We start from the raw sequence: 22,466 nt of genomic DNA, 5'->3' as shown, positions 1-22,466 counted from the left end.
CTACATACATACATACATAGTGCCACACCACTTCACACACACCTGGATGACTATAATTAAAAAAAGATAAGAGCAAGCATTGACCAGAATATGGAGAAAGCAGACCTTCACACAATGCTGTTGCTGGGAATGTAAAATGGTAAAGCCACTGCTGAAGACAGTTTGGCAATTCCTCAAAAAGTTAAATAAAGTCTGGAATATTAGACCCAGTAATTCCACACCTAGATACATACCCAAGAGAGTCAAACACATCCCTCCACACAAAAACTTATACATGGATGTTCAGAGCAAAATTATTCAGAATAACCAAAATGAGGAAATAAAACAGCCCAAATGTCCCTTAACAAATGAAGGATAACAAACTGGTATATTCATACAAAGAAATATTATTCAGCAATAAAAAGGAATAAAACACTGATTCATGCTGCAACTTGGATGAACTTTGAAAATATATTAAATGAAAGAAACCAGTCACAAAAGGCCACATATCATGTGATTCCATTTATATGAAATGTCCAAAACAGGCAAATCCATAAAAACAAAAAATAGATCAGTGGTTGCTAGAGGCTGGCAGGGGAGAGGATAGGGAATAGTGCTAATGAGTAGAGTATGTCTTTTGGGGATGATGAAAATGTTCTGGAACTAAATAGTGGTAATGGTGCACAGCATATCCTTGTGGAATATATAAAGGCCACTGAATCATACACGTAAAAATGGTGAGTACTGGTATGCCCAGCTGGCTCAGTTGGTAGAGCATACAACTCTTGATCTTGGGGTTGTAGGTTCAAGCCCCACATCGGGTGGAGATTACCTAAAAAAATAAAATCTTAAAAAATAATAAAATAAATGGTGATTTTTATGGTACACAAATTAAATATTAATTAAAAATTTTTTAAATAAGGGACACCTGGGTGGCTCAGTCAGTTAAGCATCCAACTGTTGATCTCCGCTCAGATCATGAACTCACATCAGGCTCTGCACTGCCAGACTGAGCCTGCTTGGGATTTTGTCTCTCCCTCACTCTGCCCCTTCCTCACTTGTGCACTCATGCTCTCTCTCTCTCAAAACAGATTAACTTTAAAAAAAATTCATAAAAATTATCAGTTAAGATAATCACAGAAAATGGGGAAAGGATATGAACAAAGAATATAAACATAGTAGGTCAGTAGTAGCCTAATGCTACATCACAATGCCTACATCACTTACCTCACTTCATCTCATCTTGTAGGCATTTTATCATCTCATATCATCACAAGGGTGAGTATAGTACAGTAAGATATTTTGAGAGAGAGATCACATTCACATGACTTATTACAATATACAGTTATAATTGTTCTATTTTATTATTACTGTTGCTAATCTCTTACTGAGCCTAATTTACAAATTAAACTTTACCAGAGGTGTGGATGTACAGGAAAAAACATAGTACAAATAGAACTATCCACGGTTTCAAGGATTCAATGAAGGTCTTGGAAAATACTGCCGCAGGTAAGGGGGAACTACTATATGAAGATTCATTCCTCCAACAATTTTCAACTAACCTTAATTATCAGTTAACATCTCAAGAAAGGTCAATAAAGATACAGTCTGGGGAAAAGATATGCCAGGAAAGAGAAAGGGGTCAGTAAAAGGACTAGTGAGAGGCCCTTTTACGGATGGCCCTAGCTTTATCACTCAATAGTATTTACTATATTTGCCACTGAAGCATGCTAACCAAGAAAAGTTTTTTATTTGGAGAAATTAAGATAATCTAAATCTGCCTAGCAGATCAATAGAACAGTATGAGCCTCTTCTACCTCCCACAACAGATGCATGTATAGTAAATGAAAATGCCATTTTTAAATAATTTGCCTTACTGAAATCATTTTTTATGTATCAGAAATTACTCACTTTAGAGAGTTAAAGGAGAAAAATAATGAAACTCACCTGTCCAATGACTTTGAGTTTAATGTATTCTCCTTCCTTCTTATCCCCCAAGTCCTCAGTTGAAGGTTTTGCCTCCTGAAAGAAAAGTATATTCAAAGATAAAGTTCCTATATGCTATTGTAATTACCTACTTATGAATACCCATTACTTTCACTGAGTATAAAATCTGTACTTGAGAATAAAAACAGCATTTATTTTCTCCGCCACACCAATTAAGCAAAAAACCTAAGTCAATTACTGTTTCAAATACCAGTGTTCCAGAAGTCAAAATAGAGGTCTCTTATTTGACAATAAATTTCATGTAACAATAAAAAAAAGATTAAAAAATTTGACAATAAATTTCATATAATAATAAAAAAAGACAAAAAAAATAGAGGTCTCTTATTGTGATATCTATAGCGATACGTCTAAGACCCCACCATGCATAGGAATCACCTGAGGGACTTTTTAAACAACTGCTGGGCCCCACTCCCAGCTTTTTATTCAGTAGGTGAGGGATAGGGCTGTAACTACATTTCTAACAAGTTACCACTTGGTGCTAATTCTGCTGGGCAGAGGACAACCTACCCTACAGTCAACTCCTATTAGAAGTTCATTCTCCATCAACCAAACATTCTGAACCCAAGATTCTCTTTTCAGAGCCTATCAGAGAAGTTAACTATTCCAATTGCAAAACTATACTAAAAAACATAAATTAATCATATTAGTATAAGCAAGGTCTATTTAGAAAGGAAAATCAAACAGCATATTGGTCTAATGTACTCTAGGATCAAAACAAATCAATTTTATATCATCTATTATTTTAGACTATCTGAAGCAGTCTATCCAATTTTAAAACATTAGGCTTGGCTGAAAAAGCTTAGGGTAGTAAGTGGAGTAAGAAAAAAGTATAGAGTAGGTAGGAAAAAGAAAGAGGAGACAAAATTTGAAGAGAGTAAAGAGGGTTATAAAATAATTTCTAATTAAGGGATATTGAAAAGAAAATGAAGTTAACAGAATAAACTAGTTAAAACAATTTCATCATGAAGTATCTAAGAAAAACCATTTTACTAAAGGAGGTAGCTTGGAAAATTTCACTAAATAGTACATTAAAAGTAGCTTTCCTGGGGCACCTGGGTGGCTCAGTCGGTTAAGTGTCCGACTTCGGCTCAGGTCATGATCTCACGGTTTGTGAGTTCGAGCCCCGCATCAGGCTCTTTGCTGACAGCTTGGAGCCTGGAGCCTGCTTCGAATTCTGGTACCTCCCTCTCTCTCTGCCCCTCCCCTGCTCATACTCTGTCTGTCTCTCAAAAATAAATGTTTAAAAAAATTTTTTTTCTAAACAAAAAAAAAAAGTAGCTTTCCTGTTTACCTTAGTTTGGCCACCAAATCAGCCACTTATTTACACATATGCTCTTCTGTTAAATATATAACAATTTCTGTTAATCCACACTTGATAAGAATATAACCAACCATATTATATTGTACAAGTAAAATAACAGGGCCATATTACCTGTGTAACCTCATGCCAGAAACTTAAAACTAAAACTCTTCAACATTCAAAATTTAACAGAACATTTTAAACTAGAAGTAGCTTTTAACTTTAAGATACAGGCTAGAGTCCAAGGAAATGCTTAGACAACAGAATTGACTTCGTTAGTGTAAGTCCTTGCCTGTTTTTCATTCTGCAGTGCTTTCAACATTTGCTGACTACTGCATATTATGGCAACAGACAAAATGAACCTTCTTTAGTGAGACAGTCTTTCACCTGAAAACTAGAAGACTGTCTTCAAATACAGTCACATCACCACATTTCTATGAATTTATATTCATAGTTAACAGCTGCTTCTTCTTTAAGTATCTAGAGAGGGTTAGGACAGCTTATTCCACACAGTGAAGAGCAATGAAGCGGAGTTCTCTTTAACTGGGAGGAAAAGGGGTGTTAGGAAGCGTTGTTTGAATTAATACAAAGGAGCATCGCCACTCCCAGCAGCAATCCATCAGTACAATGGGAGTGATTTTGCTCCAGTTTTCTTAGCTAAGATGGCTACAGAGGCTACTCAAGGAAAGACAAAAGAGTTCTTTCCCCTCCTCCAATCCCTCCTCCACATTGTTTTTCTCAACTACAGCTTCTCTAATTGGATAACTACTCCTATCAAAAAGCATTAATAGCTCCCAGTTCTTTAAGGCCTAGAACCAAACTCCACACCACCAAATTCAGTTTCCATTACCAAACTCAATTCTCATTTTTCTACCACTTTCTTTACAAACCTGAGGATATGGTTAAATTGGACTATTTGCTGTTTCCTGAAAAGTCTATCAGCATTCTTCCACCTTCAACCCCTGTTTCCACTACTTAGAATATACCTCCTCCCCTCAACTTTTCCTGAAATCACCTCAAAGAAATCCATCCCACATGTCATTTGAAGTCCAGTATTAAAAAACTCTGGGGGTGCCTGGGTGGCTCAGTTGGTTAAGCGTCCAACTTCAGCTCAGGTCATGATCTCATGGTTTGTGAGTTCAAGCCCCGCAATGGGCTCTGTGCTGACAGCTCGGAGCCTGGAGCCTGCTTTGTCTCCCTCTCTCTCTGCTTCTCCCCTGCTCGTGCTCTGTCTCTCAAAAACAAATAAATACATTTTTAAAAACTCTAACAGGGCGCCTCGGTGGCTCAGTAGGTTGATCATCTGACTCTTGATTTCGCCTCAGGTCATGATCCCAGGGTCATGGGATCGAGCTCTGTGTCAGGCTCTGCACTGAGTAGGGAGCCTACTGGAAGTTCTCTCTTCCCCCAGCTCCCAATCTCTCTCTAAAATAAAAAATAAATAAAACAAAATTCTTCCAGGAGATTAAAAAAGCAAAACAAAACAAAAACTCTTCCAGGAGCCACAGCACCCCAACCTTCCAACTAGGATTAATATTTTCCTTTATGTTCCTATCTGGAATTTATTCTTACCTTTCATGGCATTTATTTTCACTTTTAAAATACTCCTTTCTCTAAACACCTGGGTGTCTCAGTTGGTTAAGTGTCCAATTTCAGCTCAGGTCATGATCTCACAGTTCGTGAGTTCAAGCCCTGCGTCAGGCTCTGTGCTGACAGCTTGGAGCCTGGAGTCTGCTTCGGATTCTGTGTCTCCCTCTCTCTGCCCCTCCTGTGTTCACGCTCTGTCTCTCTCTCAAAAATAAACAAACATTTAAAAAAATTAAAAATAAAATACTCCCTTCTTGACTATCTTCTCTAGTTGTTGTCCTCATCTTTTTCTTTAAGCTTCTTACAAGAGTAGTCAGCATTAACTGTCTCCACTTTCACCCTTGAACTCACAAAATCTGGTTTATATTTCACCATTCCACTTGATAATGCTCTCATCAAGGTTACTAGTTCAACTCCTTATTGCTGAATTTATTGGACAATTTCAAATCTCATTTTTAACAGTAACAGAATAGACACTTAATGATTTCTTCCCTGAAAACTCTCGACCTTTGGCCTCCAAGATTCCATTCTCTCCTTATCTTGGCTATTTCCTTAAATGCTGGGAGTCTCCTCTGGATTCCAGGTCCTCAATCTTCTGCCTTCTCTCTTGGGTGACCCATGATTCCAACTACCTCTCAGATCCTAATGACTCACAGTCATCCTCTCCAACCTGACTTTTCTGAGTTTTTCATTCATTTATCCAAATGCTTGAGTATCTCCACTTTAGATGTCCCATGGGTACCCAAATGTAAGTACCTAAAACTGAATGCATTATTTCCAACTCCTCTGTAAATTTTAACTCCTCTTCCTGAAAACCACATTAAAAAAACAAAACAAATTTCCTCCTGGACTCTCAATTACAAAAAACGGTTACCATACACTCAACTGTCCAAAACAGAAACTCAGGTGTCATCTTTAGCTAGACTTCCTCTCTTAAATCTCACACTTAATCATCCATCCTTCTGACAATGTTATTATCCCTTAGTGGCTCTCAAGTTTATTCTTCTCTCCATTCCACTGCCTTATTTCAGGTATTCATTGTTGTTCCTTAATATTACTGCAACAGATCTCCCCAGTCTTGCTCCCTTCAATTCTCCAACTACCACCAGAGCCACCTCTCTAAAATGCAATACTATCTGCCCATAATCTTCAGGCAGAATCTTAAATTCAAACTTCTTAGCTGACATACACTGGTACTTCATGTACTGGTCCCAGCTAGCAATCCAGCCTTAATCTCCTATCTCTCTTGCTAATAATATCCTTTGCTCCAGCCATATTGATCTACAATCCCTTACACATATCACCTCTACCTTATCTTCATCATATCTATACCTGTTAATCACCTCTGCTTAGAAGCCCTTTCTTACCCTATTTTCCTTTCACTCAGGCATCACTTCCTACAAACTGATTTCTCTAATCACCCTCTTAAACATCCCCATGCTTACTTTTATCTATTATAACCACATGTTGGCCTATTTGTATCTTCTACCAGATTGAGTTCCTCACTGGCTTACTTTATTTCTGATCATGCACAGTGGCTGGTTCTTTGAAGATATTCAATATTCTTGTTAAATAAGTTAATGTTTTCTGTGACAGTTTTGTATGTCTTGACTTCCCTACAAGTTTACAAGGAGAGGACCCAAGTTTTTTCATCTTTATAATTTCTGTAATGCCAGGCAAATACTAGGCTACTTAATGCTGTTGAATCAAAGAGACAACATTATTTTCTGTATCACCCCACAAAATCTTACTAAATCCTTTCAGTTTTTTATAGTCACAGTTGAAATACAAGATAATTCACTTCAACTGCATAAGAACATGTGAACAGCCTTCCTTTCGGCCGGAACCGCCATCTTCCAGTAATTCACCAAAATGACCAACACAAAGGGAAAGAGGAGAGGTACTCGCTATATGTTCTCTAGGCCTTTTAGAAAACATGGAGTTGTTCCTTTGGCAACATACATGCAAATCTACAAGAAAGGTGATATTGTGGACATCAAGGGAATGGGCACTGTTCAAAAAGGAATGCCCCACAAATGTTACCATAGCAAAACCGGAAGAGTCTACAATGTTACCCAGCATGCTGTTGGCATTGTTGTAAACAAACAAGTTAAGGGCAAGATTCTTGCTAAGAGAATTAATGTACGTATTGAGCACATTAAGCACTCAAAGAGCCGAGACAGCTTCCTGAAGCGTGTGAAGGAAAATGATCAGAAAAACAAGGAAGCCAAGGAGAAAGGTACTTGGGTTCGACTGAAGCGCCAGCCTGCCCCACAAAGAGAAGCACACTTTGTGAGAACCAATGGAAAGGAGCCTGAGCTATTGGAACCCATTCCCTATGAATTCATGGCGTGATAAATGTAAAAAAAATAAAAGACATCAAGACTGTAAAAAAAAAAAAAAAAAAAAAAGAACACGTGAACAATCAGGATATGAAATTTCCAAAAATAAGTTACCACTTTCCCTAGTCACTACATTTTGGTGATCTCTTCCCAACTCTGAAGCACTATGGCAATATCATCTATACCACTTGTTTAATAGCCTCATGCTTGCTTAATGCAGTCATCCAGCTTTTCATGTACTATCTTTTTTTCTTTTGACAAACTAGTCTGAAAAATGAGAAGATCTTGGCCAAAAAAGGCCAATGATCATTTCCAGTGATCTCAGTGTCTTTTGTATGTCTTCTTTCCTTCTGTCCCCTGTGAAAAAGCAGCCAATACAGAATGGTATGGCACACTAGCTACAAAACAGTGAAAGCATTCAGCACTGGCTCTGGGACACTAGGTCATCAGAGAAAAGAGACTCCCAGAGAGGGCTGGTTGATTCGGCTGGAAAGGATACACAGCCCTAGAACAGAAGAAACAGGTAAATGGAAAGAAAAGTAAATATACGTACAAGATCAAAGAAAGGAACTAAAAACCTCTAAATTTTCAGGTTTGTGTCATCCAGAGCCTGAATCATGGTAACTGGAATGATAAAGGAATTTACCACGTTACAGGCACTATCAACTTTTCTTTCCAAGCCATAGAGGGAATAGCTTGTAAATAGAAGATGGTTGGATTTGGAAAGAGAATTAGGCTGGAAAGAATGAAAAACACAACAAATGTACAAAATCCATTTACAAACGTACAAAATTCATGAGAATTTTACTGTGCCATTTCAAAGTCGAAAGAACAAGAACTCTGCTTAGGGGCACTGGCAATCTGTATGTTTACAATTTAATCACATGAAAGGACATCACACTTAACTACCTCCCATCTGTCAATGACCCTTCCAGCTACACAAGAGTTGTTCATTCTTCTGAAAGGAGGTGGGGAGATTCTGGGGAAACCCCAAAACAAAGAATATATTTACTCTTATTTGAGGACATTAACAAATCTGCTCATTTTTTAAGGTGTGATAACTATTATCACATATCAGATACATACTGAAATATTTATGATGAAATTATACACCTGGGATTGTCTTCAGACTATGAGGGAGTAGATTAGAGCAATGTAATGTAGATGAAATAAAATAGGCCAGGAGATGGGTATATGGATATAATTACATACATATTAAAGTTTTCCATAAAACCTTTCACAGAAAATGCAATCACTCAAAGTATCAAAAAATCTGTTAACCACAGGTCTGACTAGAATTCTTCAGTTTATTTCATTTTATTTCCTAATGAAAAAAATTCAACATAGCTCAAGTTGTAAATTCTCTTACACCCATTATTAAAAGATATAAAACCCAAAATACAATAACATCAGCCCCCTCCTATTTCAATGGATTTACCACAATTCTAAAAACACAAAATAAACATACATTTTCAGATTCATGCTGTGTGTTCAAACTTAAGACACAGTACTGGAAATCTGGAATGGAACCAACCAGACCTAGCTCCATAACCTCAACATTTAAGTCAAGCTGTCCGGACACTGGATCTTCTGCAAATTTACATTCAACTCTAGAACGGTGGTTAAACACTAGATGTGCAACTTACCAAGAACTAAAAATTGTAATTGAAAATCACATTGGTTGTGCAAACCACTCTTTGAGCCTAGACTACGGACCTACACGAAGATTGGAACAAACTGGCTTGACTGTATACAAAAGTACCAGCAAACACATTTAGAGTTTGGCAGACATTGTTAATTACCTATCCAATATCCCTTTTCTCCATTTTCCTTACAAAGGGAAGCCTAGGTATGCCCAGCCAAAAAGCATATTTCTCAGCTTCTATTACGGCCACGTGACACAGTGCCAGCCAATGAGATAAAAAACACTGACAGATTTGTTGTTGGCGCATACTTTTTCCCTTTGCTCCATCTCTTTCTCCTACCTGGAACAAATACACAAAGTAACTTCTCTGTGCCCACAGGAGACAGGCATGAGGGTGAAAACATCTGTTATGGATGGGGGAGAAAAGAGTACGAAGGCATTGTGGAGCTGCCTCACCAGCCCTGAACTACTTAGGTCTAGACTTCCTTTTTTTTTTTTTTTTTTTTTTTTGAGAGACAGAATGTGTGAGTGGGGGAGAGGTAAGGGGCAGAGGGAAAGAGAGGATCCTAAACAGGCTCCACACTCAGCACAGAGCCCAACGTGGGGCTCAATCCCACGACCCTGAAATCGTGACCTGAGCTGAAATCAAGAGTCACTTAACCAACTGAGCCACCCAGGCTCCCCCAGACTTCTCATTTCATGAGAAAAATAAACACATACTTGTTTAACCTACTATATAACACGTTTTCTGTTACTCGGCCCAAAAGAAATCCAAACTGACATAGGAGGTACTGTAAATAGGTATCATTTGTCTTATGTTAAAAACAGAACCTAGGGTACCTGAATGGCTCAGCTGGTTAAGCAACTGACTTTGGCTCAGGTCATGATCCCACAGTTCATGAGTTCAAGCCCCCGCATCGGGCTTTCCGCTGTCAGTGCAGAGCCCACTTCAGATCCTCTGTCGCCCTCTCTCTCTGCCCCTCCCCTGCTTGTGCGAATGTGTTCTTTCTCTCTCAAAATTTAAATAAACATTAAAAGAAAAAAAAACAGAACCTAGAAAACTACCTCCTTGTGCATCAAAAGCAGGGTGGAGAACTGTGGTACAGTCACACAATGGAATATAATTAGCAATGCAATTTAAGAACACAATAATAGGGACGAATCTAACAATGCTGAGCAAAAGACAGTCGAATACAGAAGTATATACCATATGACTCCATTTACGTAACATTATAATGTCTAAAAACAAGCAAAACTAATCTAATTAGTAGTCAGAGCAGAGGATCTTAATCTGAGTACTGGCTGCATGAATGTGATCAGTTTGTCAAAATTCAGCAAGCTATGCATTTATGTGCACTTTTTGATACATATATCAATCTTTGGTAAAATCTTGAAAAATAACTGTGCCTAGATATTGAAAACAGAGTCCAGCAAACAGAACTCCACTTTTCCTACAGATTCTCACTAGCTCAGTAAAAGCAACTGACCAAAAGAATGATCAAAATAAAAAAGTATAATAAATATAACACATCTTTAAATAACCTAAGTTATGTTGCAGGAATATCCACAATTTAAACTGTAAAAGTAAGGGGCACTTGGATGGCTTAGTCAGAAGAGCATTCAACTCTTGACCTTGGGGTCATGAGTTCGAGCCCCACATTGGGTATAGGCATTACTTAAAATAGATTTTTTAAAAATGTTTTAACTGTAAAAGTAAGGTGCTCAATAGTAGATGTGAGAATGTACCCATGACTTTTTAAAGATTTTTTTTAAATGTTTATTTTTTTGAGAGAGAGACAGAGCATGAGCAGGGGAGGGCAGAGAGAGAGGGAGACACAGAAGCCAAAGAAGGCTCCAGGCTCTGAGCTGTTAACACTGAGTCCAATGCAGGGCTCAAACTCACCAAATGCAAGATCATGACCTGATCCGAAGCCGGACGCTTAACTGACTGAGCTACCCAGTAGCCCCATACTCATGACTTTTTTAAAGAAGCAGAATATCAAAAATTATCTACTTCCCAAAAACCACAATTTCAGAAAATTCTAAAATGGGATACTAAACCTATCTTAGAGAAAATTATCCACAATAATTCTAATGTTCTGGAAGAAACAAATGATTAGATCTTAGAAATAAAGTTTCCAGGTCTATTGTTAGTAGAAGTAAAGATCAAGAAGTAATGTAAAATCACCATGAAAAGAAAACTACTCCATGACAACCAACTCTTCCTCAATAACAAAACATCACGGAGGCTAAAAGAAGAGGAGGAAGATACCAGTTGCTTCAAGTTTCTGAGGCAACCCTCCAATTCTAGGGCTTAGAATGGTGCCTAGAACATTCAATAAATAACTTGTTTAAATGAATGAATCTGACCAGTCATTCCTTCAAAAAAACTAAGTATCCAGTCACTGTGCTGGGCACTTCAAGAAAAAAGGATGAATAAAAAAGCCTGATTCCTGACCCTCAAAAGCATTCTAATGGAGAAGAACACTTAAGTAAATAATTTTAACACTATATATAAAAACTATAGTCGAGGGGCACCTGGGTGACTCAGTCAGTTACGCGTCCAACTCTTGATTTTGGTTCAGGTCATGATCTCATGCATGGTTCATGGGATCAAGCCCCACATTGGGTTCTGCACTCAACACAGTGCCTGCCTGGGATTCTCTTTTTCCCTCTCTCTCTGTCCTTCTCCCACTTGTGCTCACTCTCTCTCTGAAATGAACATTTTTTTAAAAAAAGCTATAACAGAGACATTCTCAGCTTTGCTGGCAGTATCACAGTCAATGAGGTTTATCTGGGATGCAATCATTGCTAATATAAAAGACATTCTAAATGCTAAGGGGGCTAAAAGGTATGAAGACCTATTTGACAATGGCTTTATAGTTTTGAATTTGAACTACTCATCTACCTTCACGAGTACTACAACCATTACAATCATACTCTGTTTTCAAAATACTATTAAATATTGTTTAGGTAACATTTTATTTGCAATGTTTTATTAATAACTTTTATGTTTGCAACATCCACTAACAGCACCTCATGTATCTATCAGGGAGAAAATAGAATATATCTATCAATCCTCTCCCGGGGCATGCAATGCTTACTGTATGTATCACTACATGCTTAAGTTATAGTTACAGTTTTTAACATATAAATAGTAGTATACATAATTATTAATTTTAATATATACCCAATTCATCATATTCTCCTACTATCTCAAGCTAACAGTAAGATAAGTAAACATCAACAACAGGAAGATACAAAGAATATTGCAGGGAATAATGCAATCCTGACAGAAGAAATACAATTAATGTCGCAGATTAAAGATACCTATGAATTCTTTGTTACTCTTCCCATTGAGAAATGAAGTCTAAATGCCTTTCCCTTGTTGACTACAGCTAATATTGTACTGCATATTTGAAAATTGCTAAGAGATTTAATTCTCATCACAAGAAAAAAAAATTGTAACTGTGTGGTGATGGATGTTAATTAGACTTATGATCATGATTTCACATTACATACATCAAATATCAAATCATTATGTTGTATACCTGAAACTAACATATTACAGGTCAATTAGATCCCCCAAATAAATAAATAAATAAATAAATGCCTTTCCCTTGAATTTGGTTTGGCCTTAGTGATCTGCCTGACCAACAGACTACAGAAGTGACTTCCAAGGCTAGGTCCTAGGAAGCTTGAGGTTTCCAGCCAGGGTTCTCTGGGAACATTCACACTCTTATGAGCCCTGAGCTGCCATAGCTCAATATTCTGGGGTTCCTATGCTGAGCAAAACACATGGTGAAACCACTAAGAGAGGCCTTGTGACTTTATGAAGAGCCCATCCATTCCAGCGCCCAACCATGTAATCCCAGTTGAGGCCCTACACAACAAGGAGCAATGGTTAAGTCCAGCCCACAGGGCTGCCCAAATTGCAGATATATGAGCAAAATAGAAAACTTATTTTAAGCCTCTAAGTTTTGAGGTAGTTTGTAAGATAACCAGAACTACATAATGCTTCCAAATCCTTGACTAAAAGGAAAATAAAAGAAAATCATTCAGTTTCTCTCTGAGGTGGGGGTGGGGAGAGTGAACATGCTTACTTACAATAGTTAGCATTTGAAGTAAATCAGTCATCTAATTATTACAAATTAATAGACCTGAATTAAAGAGCTGAAGTCCATGCTGCCTTTGATGATTTGGGCATGGCGGGAACACTATAAACTTGAATAAAGGGAAGAAAAAAGGGAAAATATTTGTACAAATTACCCACACCAATTTTGATAGCAAGCTTCTGGTTCTATGTAAGTGCTTAGATTTGCTTGAGATCAGGCAAAGGAGAGCACCCAATGAGATCTACTATCGGTTAAAGGATTGTCTTTATCCTTTTTGAGAGATCATGTACCTCTGATGAAAGCTATAAGCCTTTTCTCCCTAAAAAAATACACACATACCAGGGCACCTGGGAGGCTCAGTCGGTTAGCCATCCAACTCTTGATTTCAGCTCAGGTCATGATCTCATGGTTTGTGAGTTCAAGCCCCACGTAGAGCTCTGTGCTAACAGTGTGGAGTCTGCTTGGGATTCTCTCTCTCCCTCTCTTTCTGTCCCTCCCCCGCTTGTGCTCACACACTTGCTCTCAAAATAAATTAAAAGAAAAATACACATGTAAAAATAACAAAACGCCCCATACAATTTCAATGATTTTCAGCCTTTAGGGCCCATGAACTTTAGGTTTAGAACCTCTTGTAGACGATTATTCAGCAATGGTTCACAAATCCACTAGATAATGCTGGCAATTGTTAAAATTACAGGAAAGGTATTTTACTCAAATTCACAAAATAATTTTTCACTCATCAACAGAAAACCCAGCAATTCAAGTCTTGTGTGATTTTAACGTCCACCTGTATTTTAACCTAAAATTGTTACTCAGCTGCAATGTCTTAGCGCCAGATAACAAATTTCTGAGACGTGCCTCAGAAAATGCATCCTCCTTAAAGAACCTGGTTTAAGTTAAGATTGTCTCTTGGGGACAGTGGGTCAGTCTCGTGCTGCTGATATTGCACAGTAATAACTTGAGATTCTTATTCTTGCTCATAAGCCTCTTAAGGGTAAGAGTTCAGCTTCATACCTCTTTAAATCCTTAGCACCCAACACTGAAACTGTACTGGGTCTTGATTATTAATAATGATGCTAGTTAAACAGAATGGAGGAACAGTTCTCAAACTTTTTGGTCTCAGGACTCTTATACTCTTAAAAAGTTATTTGGAACTCCATAAAGCTTTTGTTAGGTTAGTTATATTTATTCGGGTTTACAGTTAAGACATTGAAACTGAGAAATGTTTTAATTATCCGTTTAAAAAGCCCCACTATATATTAACAAATAATATATTTTTATTGAAAATAAAATGAGAAGAACAGCAGTTTTTTCTAGTGAGAAGAACAGCACTATTTTGCATTTTTGCAAATCTCTTTAACGTCTGGCTTAACAGCAGCTAGATTTTCACATCTGCTTCTACATTTCAATCTGTTGTGATATCACAGGCCACGTTAGTGTTTAAAAAACGCCACTGAAAACACAGGAAAGGATCAGAGTGAAAAAGACAAATAATGTCCTAGTATTATCATGAATAGTTTTGGCCTCAAAGACCTTCTGAAACAGAATCTAAAGAACTTCTGGCCACCTGTTAGTGTACTAGGTCCTTTATTTCTTCTTTCATGTCTCTCTCAATGACTGGAATTCAATGACTGGAGCAATAAATTCTGTAATTTAGTTTATAATTCTTTCTGTACATTGCTCTTTCATCAGACTATAGTAAATTTCAACATGCTTCCTAGCATCAAAATAAAAAAGGCTGATGAAACTAAGCATTTACACCTGTTCTTTCCTCCCTGGTAACCAAGTAAACAACTATCCAGGGAGATACTTATAATGCCACTTATAATTCCCATACCAACTTGGGAATTAGTCTAGATTGTTAAGAGCCATCCAAAATTAATCTAGATTATGATTAAGCTTTAAAAATACCAACGTACATTTTGCACAATAGTACAAATCCACAAAAGCCTCACTTGCTTTCACAAACTGGTACAAAACTGAACCAGGTTAAAAGCCAGGGAAACAAGTGTGTTAAATTTAAAAGTGCAAGTACATTATGGAGTTAAATGAAAAATAACTTTTCTAGATAAATATCATTAAACAAGCGAAAGATCCAAAGAGACTTTAAAAAGTCACAGTCATCTGAGCAAACAAAACGAAGTCCAGACACAAACGTTATGAATTAAAAACTAGCCATAAACATGGTTAACTGAAAAAGGATGAGGAAGAAAAACTTACCAAGCAAAACTGAACACTCCTGATCGAGTGCAAATCCCAAGTAAATTTTTTATATTAACACTGAGATGGAGCACTTTGCCATAATAGGCAGCTTTCTGTGAATGTTATGCAACTGCTCTACATTGAGTTTTCCTATCCTTTCCTTCAAAAGTATCAGTCAGCTTCAGGTTAATGCCCAGATGAAATGTTGCCCTAGCAGTTTCTTTCTACTTTGTTTCTTGGTTATTCTGAGTGCTCTCTTACAACTGGAGAGTTTCTGAACCAATCCCGAGTAAGAAATGGGAAAGTACAAGAAAAGAGGCGACAGCTCTGCACCAACACACTGCAAAAGACTCAGCAGAGCAGCGGCGGCCCTACCCAAGCTGCAATCCGAACAGAAAGCAGAGCTTTTTAGGTTCCCAGCAACACCAGACGTCTCCCGCCCCCACGTCCCCACTCCTGGACAACCTAAACACCGAGAACCAAAAAGTGGAGTCCACCCGCTTTTCAGGGCCACAGAGCCTCCCGGGCTGGGATGGTCTCCCGTTACATAACTGGGGCCTAGGGCCCTGCTTCTACAGTCAGTCCCCAGGACAGGGAGACAGACATGTTCCCCAGGGACCCTCTCAGGGAAGCTGAAGCTGGGCTCTGCACCTGGCCGACCCCGGAAAAAGAAGGGGGAACGACTCGAGGGAGGCCGCGATCACAGACGCTGGGGCGGGGGGGGGGAGGGGGGTAATGAGCAGGCCGGGAGAGGAGCAAGGGCGGCTCCCGGAGGCCCGCTGCAGGCCCCAGCGACTCCAACACTAGTCCACTCCCCTCCCTCTCCGGCCGAGTCCCCACCGGCCGCCCCCTCCCCCATTCCGCGCTCCCCTCCCCCGCGCCTCCATCCCCGGCCCCAGCCGAGAGGCAGGCGCACCAGCCGAGTAAGGACTCGGCCACTGCTATCAGACCGCTCCCAGTCCGGTACCTGGTCAGACATGGTGACGGTGGCTTCACCCAGGGTCTCCGCACAGCAGCGGCCTCGGGTAGGCAGAACCTCGCTCCGGGGTTTACAAATCCGTCTCTTTTCCCCACAGCACAACACCGCGGCTGGAGGGACTTCCGCTACGCGTCGCGTCACTTCCGCTACGCGTTGGGAGGAGGGATCGGGAAAAGAGGAAAGGCGAGGCGGGAAAACGGGTGGGGGAAGCTGCCGGGAGGCGGGAGGCCGGAGAGCTGCTTTATTGGTGGCAGCGCGAGTGAATTAACACCAGTCTCCCCAGCTCTACTGACGACCCTTCGCCTCCGTCCGGAGCCTGTACTCCAGGGGAGAAGTTCCCGGTCCCCAGTCTCACTGTTTGGAACCGTACTGACAGCCCGCACTCCCACCCCTCCGACACCTTGCACGTTTTGGAAAGCTGAGCCAAGATATTTCTATTGTCCCTTCCTGGCTTTGGTCGTCAACTTCCCTAAATAAATTCTATTGAATACCAGTACTTCTTACCTTAGAGATAACTTGTGGTTAATCAGCCACCTGGCCTGACACATGACCTTGATTTTTCAAAAAGCAAAACAAAACAAAACGATCCCATTGGACACAATCTTGATGGCTACTGATGAAAGAGATTCTTGGGAAAGTTCTAAACTGGTAGGGAGGAGGAGGTAATTCCAACTCTAGAATTGGTTGCTCTGAGCTAAAAAATGATTCTTACATAATTTCATCTTTATTTTTTTTTTAATTTTTTTTTTTTTACATTTATTTATTTTTGAGACAGAGAGGGACAGAGCATGAACGGGGGAGGGTCAGAGAGAGAGAGGGAGACACAGAATCTGAAACAGGCTCCAGGCTCTGAGCTGTCAGCACAGAGCCCGATGCGGGGCTTGAACTCACGGACCGTGAGATCATGACCTGAGCCGAAGTCGGTCGCCCAACTGACTGAGCCACCCAGGCGCCCCATAATTTCATCTTTAAAATACAGTGGCCCTACTGGCATAGGGTAGAAGATAAGGATCTAGGTAAATGAAATAAAATTGAGAATCTGGAATTAAATCAAACCCTCATACATTGATTAATTTTTGACAAGAATACCAAGACAATTTAATGGTAAAAGAAGTCTTTCAACAAATGTTACTGGGACAACTGGATATCCACATGGAAAAGAGTGAATTTGGATCACTACCTCACAACATATGAAAAATTAAATGGATCAGAGGCCTATATGTAAGAGCCAAAACTTAAAACTCTTAGGAGAAAACAGGCATAAATCTTCTAGACCTTTGATTAGGCAATGGATTCTTAGATATGACACCAAAAATGGAAGCAACCAAACAAAAATAAATAAAACTTCATCAAAATTAAAAACTGTCTTTCGTGTTGAAAAAATCTGAAGAATGAATAAAATATTTGCAAATAATATATCTGATAAGGACCTCATATTCAGAATACATAAAGAACTATTACAATTCAATCATAAAAAGATAAATAATATAATTTTTTTAAATGTTTATTTTTGACAGAGAGTGTGAGCAGGGGAGGGGCAAAGAGAGAGGGAGACAGAGAGACCCAAGCAAGCTCTGAACTGTCAGTGAAGGGCCCAATGTAGGGCTCAAACTCATGACCATGAGATCATGACCTGAGCTGAAATCAAGAGTCAGATGCTTAACCACCCGGGCACCCCAATAATACAATGAAACAATTTTTAAATGGACAAAAGATCTGACTAGACATTGCTCCTAATGAGATATGCAAATGGAGAAATGGACATGGAAAGATATTCAACATCATTAACCATCAGAGAAATGCATATTAAAACTGCAGTGAAGTACCATTTCGTGCCCACTAGAATGTCTATAATCAAAAAGACAGATGATGATAAGTATTAACAAAGATATGGAGAAATTGGAACATATACACCATGTGGAAATATAAAATGCTTTGGAAAATATTCTGGCAATTCCTCAAATTGTTAAAGTTATCATGACCTATCAATTCTATTAGATATATACCCAAGAGAATTGACATGTCCATACAAAAAAACAGTTACACAAATATTGACAGCAACATCATTCATAATAGCAAAAAAGTGGAAATAATCCAAATGCCAACAGCTAACTAATGGGTAAACAAAAACGGTATACATTTAAAATGGAATACTACTAGGTCATGAAAATGAACTACTCATACAATGTGGAGGACCCTTGAAAACATGCTAAGTGAAGGGAAAGAGCCACAAAGAATGATTCTTTTTTTTTTAACTTATTTTGACAGAGAGAGAGATAGAGAGTGAGCAGGGGAGGGGCAGAGAGAGAGGACAGAGAATGAACTTTTTGTTCTCTATTACATAAAAAATCCATTGCTCTATCTTACACTTTGTATAGATATTTTACTCATGCATAATTTTGTAACATCATGGATTGCTCATTTAAAAAACATTGATTCAATGAATCATATAGATTTCCTAAATGTTGACACATTTCATTATGAAATATTTTAAAATCATATTCACTATTGTCACAGATTCATCAAAAAACATCTTCAATAATATTATTTTTAGACTCATCAGAAAAAACTTGTATTCATCACTGTCAAATTCACAATGATGAATACTAGTTTTCCAAAATGCTAATTTTTTTAAGTTTATTTATTTATTTGTTTGTTTGTTTGTTTGTTTGTTTTGAGAGAGAGAGTGCATGCATGTGTGCTGCACACAAGTTGGGGAGGGGCAGAAAGAAAGCGAGACAGAATCCCAAGCAGGCTCTGGGCTGATAGTGCGTAGTCTGATGCAGGGCTTGATCTCATGAATCATGCGACCATGACCTGAGCCAAAATCAAGAGCCAGACACTTAACCAACTGAGCCACCCAGGTGTCCCTCAAAATGCTAATTTTTATGTAAAAGCTCAACTTCTGTCATTGACAACAAATATTGGCAGTAGTTTTCTTTGCTAGGCTCTTTTGTTCATTTTTTGAGAAAATAGCTGCTCTAAGTCTGAATAATGATTGTTGACCTGCCATATTCTGTCACTTAAAAACAGTGTTCCTTTTTTTAAAGTGGCTAAATCAGCTTATACCTCAATCTTTTGTGTGCTTTTCCTAGAGATAGCCATCTTATGTAGAAGAAATGGCTGTACTTCTTCATATAGAATATTTAAAAATGTTATTTGAGCATTGAAATTTAACAAAATTAATGTTTCTGTCTTACTGCTGCTAGGAGAAACTGCCACAAAGTCATGGCTTAAAACAACACAGTTTATTTTCTTACAGTTCTGAGAGTCAAAAGTCAAGGTGTTGCAGGGCATGTTCCTTCTGGAGCATCTAGGGAAGAATTCCTTTTCTTACCTATTTTAGCTTCTGGATGCCACCTTCGTTTTTTGGTTTGTGGTCCCTTTCTTCATCTCCATGCATGCTAGCCCCCCTCCATGCAACTAGCCCCCCTTACTCACCCTCCTGACCCCTTCCTCCTCACCTCTCCCTCTTCTTCTCCTCAGCTTCTGTCTGTGATCACACCTGCTTCTCTGACTCTGACCCTTCTGTCTCCCTCCTGTAAGAACTCTTGTCATTCCATTGAACTATCTAGATAATCCAGGATAACCACCTCATCTCAAGATTCTTTTTTTTTTTTTTTAACGTTTATTTATTTTTGAGACAGAGAGAGACAGAGCATGAATGGGGGAGGGTCAGAGAGAGAGGGAGACACAGAATCTGAAACAGGCTCCAGGCTCTGAGTGGTCAGCACAGAGCCCGACGCGGGGCTCGAACTCATGGAACGTGAGATCATGACCTGAGCCAAAGTCAGACGCTCAACTGACTGAGCCACCCAGGCGCCCCTCATCTCAAGATTCTTAATCACACCTGCAAAATCCTTTTTGCCATGTAAGGTAACATATTCACAGATTTCAGGGATCAAGAAGTGGACATCTTTAGGGGGCCATTGTTCAGCCTACCACAATTAATTTTTTACTCTTTCAAGAACATTCTTAGGTGAAACTACGTTTTTGTTTTCAAGTGCATCACAGTGAGGAATACAATGAATGCTAGTATAGTTGGCATCACCATCTTGATTCATGCTAAAAGGCCAGCAGTTTTACAAACTACTGCTTTTGCACTCTCAGTGCTAATGTCCACACAGTGAAAAAAGCAAATAATGTCTAAATATTATTACAAAAATAGTTTTGAACTTGAAGACCCCCTTAAAAGGTCTCAGGTCCTCCAGTATTCCACAGACCATATTTTTTTTTAATTTTTTTAACATTTATTTATTTTTGAGACAGAGAGAGACAGAGCATGAACAGGGGAGGGTCAGAGAGAGGGAGGCACAGAATCTGAAACAGGCTCCAGGCTCTGAGCTGTCAGCACAGAGCCCGACGCGGGGCTCGAACTCACGGACCGCGAGATCATGACCTGAGCCGAAGTTGGCCGCTCAACCGACTGAGCCACCCAGGCGCCCCCCACAGACCATATTTTAAGCTAGAGGAAGTAAAATGAGATCTTTTTCCTGGCCGAGACAAGTGGGAAGAGGGAAAGAGGCAAGCATGACAAGTTCTGTATGATAGGACCACGGTTTGGGAGGTAGGAGCTAGAAAGAAAACTCCAGAAAGGAAAGTAAGGGGCCGTTCACTGAAAATCTAGTAAATCATATTAGGAAATGTGGTCTTAATCCTGAAAGGCCTGAGGTTGGAAGTGGAGGGAGGAAGAGTAAGGGGGGCATAATGTGTTTTTAACCCGGGGAAGAAATTATACCAGATTCCAGTGGGGAAAAGCAAGACAACCGAGGGAAATAAGGTAGAAAGCTGCAGCAGTAATCCAAAAGAAAAAAAGAGAATTACAGGGAATTAGAACAATGGTAGTAGAAATGGAAATGAAGATGATACAATCATCAGGTTTGGATATTTATTAGATTCTAACTTGGGTAACCTGATATGGTGATATCATTTAAAGATTTGATAGAGGGGCCCCTGGGTGGCTCAGTTGGTTAAGCGTCCCACTTCGGCTCAGGTCACAGTCTCGCAGTCCGTGAGTTCGAGCCCTGCGTTGGGCTCTGGGCTGATGGCTCAGAGCCTGGAGCCTGCTTCCGATTCTGTGTCTCCCTCTCTCTCTGCCCCTCCCCCGTTCATGCTCTGTCTCTCTCTGTCCCAAAAAAAAAAAAAAAAAAAAAAAAAAAAGATTTGATAGAAAACCTTGGAGAAGAAGAGCAGATTTGCAAAGAAAAAAAAAAGATAAGTTTTAGATGTAAGTGTGCAGTACCAGAGTTATTCAAGGCAAGATGTCCAGGAGGCAATTGATATGATCTGGAGCACTGAGAGAAGTCTGGGCTGAACATAAGAGCTTTGGAAATCAGGGGCATATAAATGTTGTTGATGTTAATTATTAACACTTACTGAGTGGCAGATGTTCTTCCAAGTACTACACATTTATTATTTCACTTAATCCTATAAAGTAATAAAACTATCCTCATTTTATAGATGAGAAAACAGAGACAAGAGAGATTGAATTCACCCAAGTGATGGAGTCAGTATTTGAGCACAGGAGATCTTGGATCCAGTTCCTTCAGTGATATATAACAGGTAAAGAGGGCAGGAGAAATGCTCCTTGCAGGATACCCATCAAAATCACCTGTGAGGGTTTTCAAATTTAAGTAAACCTCTGAAATTTAGATGAATGTCCTCAAGAGTTTATTCCTCTTTTTTTCCCCCCTCACTCCTCGCCTCCAGAATCACAGCCACAGTGAACCACAGTTATTGCCAGAAGTGTCTTACATTCCTTAGGTGTGTTATGTCAATAAGAGAGTGGTCTGAATTTAGAATCTCAGAAGTGGAGAAAATCTTGGTGACAACAAGGACTAGGGTGTGGACTTGGAAGTACATGGCTCAAGTGCCCTAAGAAATGAAGAGACAGAGGAATAGAAGACTAGGGTGTTGGTAGGTTATCACATAGAAATTCAATTCACTCAGAAAGAAAGAAAGAAAGAAAGAAAGAAAGAAAGAAAGAAAGAAAGAAAGAAAGAAAGGGAAAGAAAGAGAGAGAGAGAAAAGGAAAGAAAGAAAGAAAGAAAGAAAGAAAGAAAGAAAGAAAGAAAGAAAGAAAGAAAAAGAAATTGAAATCACTCTCGGTGACTACAGGGCCTGGAGTGTAAGGAAGCCAATGAACAAATGAATAAGTTTGGTGATAGTAGTAAAGAGGAAGAACAATTGTTTGTTTGTTTGTTTGTTTGTTTTAAATGTTTATTTATTTATTTTTTTTTTTGAGAGACAGAGAGCTCTTGAGCTGGGGAGGGACAGAGAGAGAGTGAGACAGAAAACCCCAAACAGCCTT

The 22,466-nt window shown here is 39.1% G+C and overlaps 1 protein-coding gene and 1 pseudogene across 2 annotated transcripts in view; one reads left to right on the top strand and one right to left on the bottom strand.

Moving 5' to 3' along the window:
• Positions 1 to 16,299, bottom strand: part of SUMO1 (small ubiquitin like modifier 1) — a 28,597-nt gene extending 12,298 nt beyond the window's left edge. Inside the window, exons 1-2 of one of the 2 annotated variants that reach the window (XM_060622983.2) lie at positions 16,145 to 16,299; positions 1,927 to 2,001 (exon numbers count right to left, since the gene is read on the bottom strand). In XM_060622983.2, coding sequence (XP_060478966.1) covers positions 1,927 to 2,001; positions 16,145 to 16,156 — 87 coding nt within the window. In that variant the 5' untranslated portion in view covers positions 16,157 to 16,299. The remainder of the gene's footprint in view (positions 1 to 1,926; positions 2,002 to 16,144) is intronic. The other variant, XM_060622982.2, reaches the window with a different exon arrangement.
• LOC132671780 (large ribosomal subunit protein eL21 pseudogene) lies at positions 6,680 to 7,287 on the top strand (annotated as a pseudogene).
• Positions 16,300 to 22,466: the final 6,167 nt, after the last annotated feature.

This window comes from Panthera onca, chromosome C1, assembly GCF_046562875.1.
Source record: "Panthera onca isolate mPanOnc1 chromosome C1, mPanOnc1 haplotype 2, whole genome shotgun sequence".
Taxonomy (NCBI): Eukaryota; Metazoa; Chordata; class Mammalia; order Carnivora; family Felidae; genus Panthera; species Panthera onca.
Note: the sequence above shows the minus strand (reverse complement) of the source record. Positions and strands in the feature narration are given on the sequence as shown.